The sequence below is a fragment of the Belonocnema kinseyi genome, chromosome 6, assembly GCF_010883055.1.
Source record: "Belonocnema kinseyi isolate 2016_QV_RU_SX_M_011 chromosome 6, B_treatae_v1, whole genome shotgun sequence".
Taxonomy (NCBI): domain Eukaryota; kingdom Metazoa; phylum Arthropoda; class Insecta; order Hymenoptera; family Cynipidae; genus Belonocnema; species Belonocnema kinseyi.
In genome coordinates, this window is record NC_046662.1 from 145985038 (window position 1) to 145996499 (window position 11462).

Genomic DNA, 11462 nt, shown 5'->3' on the forward strand with positions numbered 1-11462 from the left:
ATTATCTGTCCACGCAAAATTAACTTTTGGAACTGTTTAAAAAAAACCGGGTTTGGTAACTGATCTGTTCTAGCATTTTTGATATGTCAAAGAGGTCCCCAAAACGAAACTTTCTTATTAAAACCATTGCAGGTTGGATTTATTATGGAATTTCACACTTTTTTCCGACGTATTGCCTGGACTATTTGCACAAACTCGGATGGAGATACCTTACTAGTAAATTTGGTACTGTCAGCAAAAATGATTAATTCAGATTTGATTCAGAAATGATTCATTCAGATTTGTAATTTATCCAGGGCATTTTTCTGATTGTTATTGATAAGCATCTATTTATATTTATCTAATACAAAGATTTGTATGTATAAAATGGAGTAGATTAACCAAACGAAATTATTTTTTGAACCAAACAGCAATTTTTTTTCGGTATCGGAAATCATAATTTGAACATTTTCTTATTATTTTGTCACAGCTGTGTGCTGGTTATAAATAAAGAGTTTGGATCTGTGTCATTTTTTTCAAGTAGACTTCAGTATCTCTTTCGAAATTAATTACAAATAAAAATCAGTACATTTTTTTCGATTTAATAAATCATTTTAAAAAATGCTTAAAATTTAAGCAGACTGTACATAGTGTACATCTTTAAGAATTTCACATTATTTTCTTGACAATTATAGATTAACATAATACACTACCTTTTACCACACCTAAGCTTCTTAAAGTTTGGTTGTCCTTAGCTAAACCTTTAAACATGACTTTCTGCATAGCTTGAGGTACAGCAATAATATTTTGCAGATAATTTTTTAATTCTGATACAGTCCCATCGATCCGAAAATTGATGTTGATCTTTTGCTTGTTGTATATTACAATGAAGTCTATGATATATTGAGGCATATCTTGCGAGGTAGTAGCAGTAGCGCCGTCTGCTGGTGTTGTACTGTTAACGCAGGAAGTTAAAGAGTTCTCCAAAGATGTAATATTTCCTTTTGATGCTGGTATTCTATCAGGAGAGGGACTCGAATTACAAATATTTTCGTTCGTATCACTCCTTTCAGCATCTGAAAGTAAGATTTTAATTATTCATTACAAAATCGTTAAAGGCAATAAGAAACCGCTGCAAAGTAATTTCGGCGTTTTCATTACTTGGTTTATCTTTACTTGTGGTAATTTCAAGAGTACCGTGCTCCTCATAGAGGATTGTTTTATACTTATTGTATTTTGTATTTACAATGGAAAAGTGGATTTTGGATGGTAAAAGGAGTCTGACTTCTGGAATGTCCATCAATCACTGCCGAAGAGGTGACCAAAGCACTAAGGGGAACGAAGAACTTCTCCGCTGCAGGACCAGATATCATCAAGCACTTCGGATGGAAGTTTATTTTTACACACCAAAATCTGAGTATGCTAAGCTAGCAAAACACTATAAAGGTATAGAGATTGTAACGAAGTTATGTAATAACACCGAAAATATGTAAACAATATTTTCGGGGTTTCGCCGAAGCCGTACTTAACCTTAAAGCGCGAAAAACACAGCCACCCACGAATTCAGGTTAAGAAACGATCCTCCGAGCCAGGATCCGAATACAGGCGAGTAGGGTAAATTATCTAATAATTTCACTATAATGTAAGAATTGTGACCTGGGAGTTAAGCTATCCGAGCCAACGAATTGCAATGTAGTTTAGTAAAGGTCGAACACCACAAATGTATGAGATCGGCACCGAGGCCGAGCAGTTACGGTGGAAGAGTCACCACATCCATCGTCACATTCTTGGAAAGTAACCACAGCACGGGAACGTTTAAAAGTCATTCACACGGTCGGGATATCTCGTACCACGCGGTAACGACGCTGGAGGCGACGAAGCACCGGCAAGGTGGGGAGGTAGCCATACTACGTACCGCCAGAAGGCGGCCATCTTCCCTAAGGCCGGAATACGGTTATGCTGGATTAGCCTCCCGATAGCCAATAGTAGTCGCCGTAGTACGCGCGATCAACAAATCAGAAGATCGGACACAAAACACGGAAGCTCGAAGGAAAACAAAGGAAGTGAGGATGGGAAGGCGGAAGAAACGGACTGTTTGGTTTCTGACTCTGCGGGACGACGGGCTGTCCGCATTCTTTCGTGGTCACTTCCTCTTTGACACAACAGCGACAATAATTGCGCCTCCGACTTTTTGGACAACCAATTTGAAAGTGACTCTTTTGTCGACAGTTCCAACATTCGACCTCAGAATCATCCCACTGTTTTTTCGAGGTGGATGCCTCCGAGTTTCCTTCTGGGGGGTTGCGCCGACTTCCCCTCAGACGACCTTGTCGAATTTCTTCGGTTCCGCGGGCCTCTACCGTTATGCCTATTGGACTCCCCAGACCTAGGCTTACCCGTGGGCTCTTCTCTATTCGAATTCGGACCTGATCCACGCTTTTCACTACTTATGGCTTCGATGAGCGTTTTAATCAGGTTGGCTAACTCTGACGATTTCTGTGCGACTTCTGTATCAGCTGAAGTCCGGGCGATAGCGTCCACAGAACTGCTCTTTTTAGCCGGGGGCCCCTTCCCTTTGTACGCGTATTCGGGAATAAGCAACTTTTCTGGTGGCGGTGGAGCCAGATTCTCGCCTAATGTGGAGGCTACGCGTTCATATTCCGCCGCTAGGACCGCCAGGCCCTTATAGTCGGTAAATTCGTAACGCCTGATGGCCTTCCTAAAATCGGATCTAAGATTCGCGTATACCCTATTCATCTGGATCTGGAGATCCATTGGCCTAGTTGTGAGCTGATATAGGCCATACATGCAGGTCTGGTAGTCCGCTACCGGTTCATCTTGGCCTTGCCTGCATGAGAGGATCTGTTCTTCCAACCTTTCTTGGTAGAAAGGATCCCCAAAGCGGGACTGAAAATGCCGCTTGCACAGTCCCACGTATTCCATCTTAATCTGTTCTGACGTAAGCAGTGCCATGCAATGTCCTTTAAAAGGAAGGGCATAGCCACTAACAGCTCGTCATTCTTGAGGAAAGAAGCGGTTCTTCCCTCTTCGACCCTCCACAAGAAGTTGCCTACGCTCGAGCCCTTTTGTCCATTAAAACTGACCTTCCACGATTCTTGTCACGTCCTTTGGTTTGCCGAGCGCTCGCATGCGGCCTCGCCCCCATCCCTAAGCATACCCGTGACTCATTAGGCCTTCCGGTTCAATTTCATACGGACCTCTACGCCCAAGCGCGTATTGCTGCACATAGCCCCTAATTCCGGTCTTTCATCTCATTCGAGGGAGTACCTGTTCTGCATATCGCGATTTTGTACCCTATTCTTCTGTCATGGCTCCCGATATGGTTCATGTTGGCCCTGTCTGTCCGTTCGGACATACCTTGTATATGTGTCGCACGGCCTACTCTTGATTTCTCTTAGCTCTGAGAAATCCCGGGGCCCGTACCTATTGTAATTATCGGATCCGCCCCTAATTGTCCCTAGTCTATCATGCCCAAGCTCTTCTCCCCTTGCTAAAGTCGTATTCATTTGTGGGAAGAGGCTGGGCGCTGGGTAGTGCTCGGCGGTCCGGACTGTTCGGTGCCTTTCACTTTCCCATGGCCTTTGTTCGCGGTGCTAATATGGCGCAAATTCTCGTGTACCAGGCTCCTGATAATCCCCTGGGTACCGGTAACCCTCTGTTTCTATGATCCGTCGGTAAGCCGTGAGCGTCCGTCTAACTGTCCCTAGTTTTAATTCCGCGAGGCCTGGTGTTAACATTCGCGAAACTGGGGTCTCCTACACTTCTGGCTCCCATGCGCTCACTAAACGGTAGCGTTGCCCTAGAGAGTGGTATCATGGTGAACGGTTAGTGGAACCCAATTCGCTGTGCAGTAACTTCCGGGGGACCTCGCATCGTCTCATCAGTCCCTTTGTTCGATGTTACACGCCCTTATGGGACCTCAATTATCGGCTATCGATAAAAGTAGAAATCTAGTTTCTCCTTTCGATTAATTTGATACCTTAAAGAAAGATGTCACCATGGAATAAACCACGCGATTAACTTGAACATATAAGATTTCGCCTCCATGTGCTACTAATGGAGGTTACGAGTTTTTATGCATAGAATACATTTTTACTCTTCGCACAATTTAGGGTTCATTGAGGACTAATTTGGACCCGTAGTCCCAAATTTTGGGCTCTAGTATTTTTCGTAAAAAATAGTGTTTGCAATAGCTTAACAATAAGTTAGGGCTCTGGGAATATGATAGTTAAACATTTAAAAAAATGTTTAAACAATTTTTGGTCTATTTTTTAATAAAATAAATGAGCCCTAAATTATGCGAGGAGTAAAAATGGTTACCCCCCTGACGCGCGAAATACTTCCCCATACGCTCGCGCAGGACCTCATCTACTCCAGACGTGTTTGAATTAAGTTTCCCTAAAATTGTCCACAAGTCTTCCCCCGTTAAGTCATTTGCCTAACCTGGTAACTGCGGCAAGTACTGAGCCAGAATTGGCCCTAGATTACTTATTATGTTCCACGATCGACCTTTCCGACGTAACCCCTACCGTATCCGGTGTTTCGCTTAATTCCGGATTCTCCAGTAACTCGGGGTCTTCTCGATTTGCTTCTCTCCTCGCTTTCCCCTCCCTTGGGTCATAGTAATCCATTTTCTAGGGTACGTTGTACCGAGAACAAAAAAAAACTAAAAGATTGCCTGAAAAAAAAGAATTTCCGAAGTGAGACAAGCTTTTCTTACTATCCGAAATACCTGCGGTTACCTAAAAATACCGAAAAATTTCGAAAAAATCTTGAAGCTTCGAAAAATCTTTAAAAAAAAAAAAATAAATATCAATCAAGTAAGCATAAGAAATTGCTAAATTTCAATAAACAAGAGCCAGGCAACTACGAGAAAACTCGCTAAAAGCATTCAGCAAAAGCAGAATAGAATTCTACAGTTCCATACTATCGTCTCTGCCCTGCTAACTATGCTTAGTTCCCCTCTTCCCTCTCACTCCGCAGCTATTGGTTATATTTAATCAACAACTTATACTAACAATTTGAACTGAATTTATATTCAACCTCCAGATACTCATTACTGTGATTTCACCCCTTAACAATCCAGAGACGACAGCGGACTCCCCTGCTGTGAACCCACCGGATGCAAGATGGATGTCCTGGATACCCTCGACCCCCGGTAGTTGGAGGCCGCCCGACTCAAGGCCTGAATATAACTTAGTTGAGGCGGGCGTGAGTGAAAACGGGGGAGGTGGTCCAGGACGTCCATCTTGCTACCGGTGGGTTTACAGCAGGGGAGTCCGCTGTCGTCTCTGGATTGTTAAGGGGTGAAATCACAGTACTGAGTATCTGGGGGTTTATTATAGAGGTTAAATTGTTAGTACAAGCGGTTGAATAAATATAACCAATAGTCGCGCGATATTTCCTTTGCCCTTTTTTTTGTTACATATGGTGTTGTGCCACCTTAACGTAATCAAAATTACATGAAGAAGCACATAAAAGCCATTTTTACTCCTCGCATATTTTAGGGCTCATTTATTTTATTAAAAAAAACACAAAAAATTTATTAAAAATTTTTTAAAATGTTTAACTATCATATTCCCAGAGCCCTAACTTATTGTTAAGCTATTGCAAACACTATTTTTTACGAAAAATACTAGAGCCCAAAATTTGGGACTACGGGCCTAAATTAGTCCTCAATGAACCCTAAATTATGCGAGGAGTAAAAATAGGTTTTATGGTTTTCTTTATGTATTTTTTATAACATTAGGGTGACACAACATCATTCTATATATAAAAACTCGTAACCACCATTAGTTTATTCCATTGCGACATCTTTCTTTAAGGTATCAAATTAATCGAAAGGAGAAACTAGATTTCTACTTTTATCGATAGCCGATAATTATTTCCGTTTTGTGTCTTTCTATTTTCACTTTCAATAACAGCAGTTATTTTAATGAATTATTATTATGTATAATATTTAAATTTGTTTCTCATAATTCTTCAATCGTTACATTAAATTACTTAAGATACTTTTCACCAAAATGTGGCTTATCGAATGTTACAGGAACAACAATTTAAAGTTTATATTACAATCTAATTTTTTTAATAATATAAAAAATATGATATTAATAGATATATTGTCAAATCATTAAGTTTATTAATATTGTGATATAAATTATAATAAAAAATGTTATTTGAATATAAAGTTATCATAAACTAAATTTGAATTAAATAAATTTATCATTTTCATGTTCTAACTATATTAATATTTAATGGTAAAACTAAGTATATATATATATATATATTCGGTTCGGTTTTGATTCTTCTAGAATCAAACCGAAGGGCCTATGACAAAGCCACCGAACGCGTCCTCGAGTTGCGGATAGAGGGTCCCGGTAGTACTCTATTCATTTGGAATGGTTCCATGGACGAAGAACGAGCTCAGATCCCTTGATATCGGGACAAGAAAGGTTATGCACATGAACAAAAGCATGCATCTTAAGTCTTCTGTTCCATGACTGTACATCTCACGTCGTCAAGGTGGTCACGGAATATTGAGTCTTGAATGTCTTCACAACAGGATTATTCTGGGTACAGCACATAGAGTCGAAAATGGATGAGACCCTCTTCTTAAAATGGTCAGGACGCACGAAGAAGTGAGCAAAAGAGCATTTCTGTACAAAGCAACGGAGGAGGCTGCTGAGACACTCGGACTTAACTTCAGTATTTGGGGGGAGCAAAATGCATCAAATCTTATCTATCTCAAGTACTCACTCCTGAATGCCCGGATTAAGAAAGCACAAAAGAAAAACTTTCGTGAACAGCTCCTCAATAAGAGGATGTACGGTATCTTCCACAGAAATGTGGAGGATCAGTCAATGTCGCGTGAACTAACTTTTACTTTCCTTAAATCACCCGGATTGAATTCTGGTATGGAGGGTATCATTTTCGCATGCCAAGACGGTGTCATTTCCACCTTAACATATCGTCGCCACATTTTGAGCCAAGACATTCCTGATAATAGCTGCAGGGCGTGCCATGCACACCCCGAGCACTTAGTACACATACTATCTAGTTGCCCAACTCATGCGGGAACGACCTACATCCAAATGCACAATGCGGCACTAAGAGTGCTTTATTACCATCTCTGTCGCTCTTACATCATTAACATTAATATCGCTCCTCTAAATGCGCCTAGGGAAATCGAGTCAATTGTCGAGAATGGGAAGTGCTGCATATACTGGAACTTTATATTCTCGACAATTGTTTCGGTTGCTCACTCAAGGCCTGACATGGTTCTTTTTGACTTCGAGAAGCGCTCTTGGAGGTGCCAAGCTTTCACTCGTGAATAGCCTGAAAAGCATCCCTGCATGTCAACAATATGCTAAAAGACTTGCGGGAAACATGCAGAAGGCGGTAGCTCTTGGATCGCTCCGTCTTCTCAGGGTGCACGAAACTTTTGCCGCATAATTGTATTGATTCCTTTACAGACTGTAACCACCTACCTCAAGGTTGTGAGACGTGGTTGTGACTGAAATTTTACCGCGATTTCGCTGGGAGCAGGTGCAATTTTTCAGATTAGCACCCGCTCCAGGTGAAATCCTGCGGTTGTCCATAGGACAAATTTTTAATTATATAAATATAACTATATTAATTTTAAATTTTACGTGAGTCAAACAACAAAATTTGTGAACGGTTTAGTTATATTAACATATTTTTTTAATATTTGCAAAATATAAATCTTAATAATATCATGTTATACATCCTATTAATTTTTTATAATAACATTATATTTTATACTATAAAATGATATTAAAAAAATTAAATATAATTTTAATAAATTTTTAATTAGTCTATTCAATGTTAAAGGAATAATTATTTAAAGTTTATCTTAAAAATTCATTGTCACGTTTTAGTTATAACAATTATATTTTCATGATTTCCATATTTGTAAATTATAAAGCTTAATAATATTATGTTATAAATGCTTATAATGTTTATAATATTATATTTATATTTTATTAATATATAATATTAAGCTTTATAATTTACAAATATCGAAATCATGAAAATATTGCTACCTTCGGTTCGATTTTGATTCCTCTAGAATCAAAGCGAAGGGCCTATGACAAAGCCACCGAACGCGTCCTCGGGTTGCGGATAGAGGGCCCCTGTACGAAGGGTTTCTGCTGAATATGGTTACAAAAATAAATCGGCAGTCGCAGACAATTGTCAGGGGTGGTCCCGAAGGAATTAATTCCCAAGCGGAAGTGTGAAAACCGTGCCGAAAGCTGAATAGCACCTGGGTGAGGTGTCTAGAACGGTGACTCTGGGACACCGGGAGACCTCTCAGAGTACACAGCCTTATCCTTGCATGCGGGGCTCTACAAAGATAGACGAACCCCTTTCTCTAGCTTCTCGTGGGAACAACAATGACAACACTAAACACAGTTGTAGTCAATGCGGTTCAAAACAACAGAACGCACAGGGCTCCCGAAAATGGGTCGGCCAACAATGCCGACCAATCTAGAGCTGGAGGAGCCAATGAAAATGGATTCAATGCGATGGATCGGCGGGATCTCGCGACCTTTGGGTGGACGGAGCGACTGAATCACGACTTTCTAGAGTGCTACGATGCGAGTGTGGCCCCTGAACAGCGTTACATGGCAAGGCAGCATGCTCTGTGGTGCGAGAAACACCCGGAGCTATCGCACTTTTAGCAGCAACGTCTGCGAAACCATGCTAAACTACTCCGAAGAAGGGGCTATGTAAGCGGAACGCTTACTCTACCACGGTTAGAACAAGCCGGCAACAGAGAAAGAGAGGCGACACTAACACCAACCGCGGGCAGGCATCCAATAGAGGAAGAGCGATGCCTTATGAAACGGAGAAACATCAACATCGAGGTTTCTCTCAAGCCTAAAGATCTGGCTGAATTGGATGACGAGCTTCGTGGACATTTTTCCGGAGAATCCGACCTCTCGGCTATGAATTATTGTGTGTATAATGCAGCGAGAGCTTTGGTCGATGCGAACCGTAAAACAAAACCAACGGTTGATCATAAGACCAAAATACGAATGCATCAACTTGCCATAAAGATAGGCTGGTCAAGACAGTACGCGTCCCTCATTCAGTATGTGGACTACATCACATCTGACAGGAATTTTACAGCCAAGGTTCGAAAATTCGAGAGCGAACTCTGAGCCCGTTATCACACACTTAACAAGTCAAAGCTGCTGACCATCAGGCAGCATATTGTTGAGAGAATACGGATACTATCTGACGCTAAGAGAAGTCTAGATCGGAGAGAGAGGATAGTCAGAGAGAATCAACAGTTTCTCTCTGACCCATCTCGACTCTTCCAAGACCCTCCAGTTACTGTCGAACACTCACCCAAACCAGAGGAGGTCGAAGTATTTTGGAGAGAAGTCTACGAAGTGCAGCATATACTGGACGAAGACTCAGAAAATATAAATAGCTTCAAGGAGCTATGTGATACCCTCATAACACCTGATAAAGAATGCCCACCCATCACTACCGATGAGGTGGAAAAAGTATTAAGAGGCATGAAGAACTATTCCGCACCGGGACAAGATTGTATCAAAACCTTCTGGTGGAAGAAGTTTTCTTCAACCCATCAGCATTTGGCCCGTATTTTCACCACATATTTAAAATTGGAAGAGCCAATTCCGGAATGGTTGGTGGAAGGGCGCACAATACTCGTGCGGAAAATAGGCGACTTAGCTGATCCGAAGAATTACAGGCCAATCACTTGTCTGAACACACTTTATAAGATATTTACAGCCATCCTAAATGATCTGATTGTTCGGGCAATTGAACCTGCATGGCAAGAAATGTATCAACGAGGCTCAAAAAAAGGCGTAGCGGGATGTCGGGAGAACCTGCTCTACGATAGATATGGCTGCAAAGATGCAGCATTCTACCAGCGTGACCTATCGATGGCCTGGACTGATTATCGGAAAGATTTCGATTGGACCTCCCATAGACATATCATCTGTCTTTTGGAAATCTTAAAGGTTCATCAGCAAATAGTTAGGTGCATAGAGAGATTGATGCCGTTCTGGAAAACCAGATTTACTATCTTATCTGGGAGAAATCATGTGACAACTAACAAGGTCACCTTTCAGAGAGGTGTCTTTCAGGGCGACACCATGAGCCCACTCCTTTTTTGCCTTACATTATTGCCACTACCTCTAGCACTTCGCCATTCCGACGGGTACTTGTGCGGCAAATCTGCAGACCGAAAGTACAAGGTCACTCATGTATTTTACATGGACGATCTTAAGATCTATGTTAAAAACAAAGAGCAACTACATCTACCTTTAGGGATTTTCGAAGGATATACTAAGGAAATTGGAATGGAATTTGGGTTAGACAAATACGCCAAGGTTTATTTGAAGCGAGGAAAACTTAATGGCATCCCTGAAGATCCTGAGCTCGTTGATAGAAGCGCTATACGACACCTTTGCGCTGGAGAGACTTATACTCACTCCTGAAAGCCCGGATTAAGAAAGCACAAGAGAAAAAGTTTCGTGAACAGCTCCTCGATAAGAGGATGCACGGTTTCTTCCACAGAAATGTGAAGGATCAGGCAATGTCTTGTGAGCTAACGTTTGCTTTCCTTAAATCGCCCGGATTGAATTCTAGTACGGAGGGTTTCATTTTTGCATGCCAAGACGGTGTCATTTCCACCTTAACATACCGTCGCCACATTTTCAACCAAGACATTCCTGATGATAGTTGCAGGGCGTACCATGCACACCCCTAGCATTTAGCTCAAATACTATCTAGTTGTCCAGCTGACGCGGGAACGACCTACATTCAAAGGCACAATGAGGCACTAAGAGTGCTTTATTACCATCTCGGTCTCTTAAGGCATTAACCTTAATATCGCTTCTCTAAATGCTCCTAGAGAAATCGAGTCAATTGTCGAGATGGGAAGTGCCGCATATACTGGAACTTTATATTCTCGACAATTGTTTCTGTTGCTCACTCCAGGCCTGATATGGTTCTTCTTGACTTCGAGAAGCGAACCATGTTCGTTATCGAATTTTCGACACCAGTTGACAAAAACAACATAGCCAAGGAGAATGAAAAGAAAGAGAGGTATCGAGACCTTATAAGGGAGTTGCAATGACTGTACCCGGAATATTCTGTTAAACTATTCATCCTTATCATCGGCGCTCTTGCAGATGCCAAGCTGTCAGTCGCTAATGGCCTAAAAAGCATACCTGCGTGTCAACAATATGCTAAGACACTTGCGGAAAAAATTCAGAAGGCGGTAGTCCTTGGGTCGCTCCGTGTTCTTAGGGTGCACGAGGCTATTGCTGGATCGTCGTATTGATTTCGTTACAGACTGTAACCACCTATCTCACGGTCGTGAGACGTGGTTGTGGGTGAAATTTTACCGCGATTTCGCTGGGAGCGGGTGCAATTTTCCATGTTAGCACCCACTCCCG

At 41.6% G+C, this 11462-nt stretch overlaps 1 protein-coding gene across 3 annotated transcripts in view; it reads right to left on the bottom strand.

Moving 5' to 3' along the window:
• The window catches only part of LOC117174091 (ubiquitin domain-containing protein UBFD1-like), a 219206-nt gene that overhangs the window by 122407 nt on the left and 85337 nt on the right, over nt 1–11462 (bottom strand). For all 3 annotated transcript variants that reach the window (XM_033362791.1, XM_033362793.1, XM_033362792.1), the window contains exon 2: nt 693–1055. In XM_033362791.1, the coding sequence (XP_033218682.1) occupies nt 693–1055 (363 nt within the window). The remainder of the gene's footprint in view (nt 1–692; nt 1056–11462) is intronic.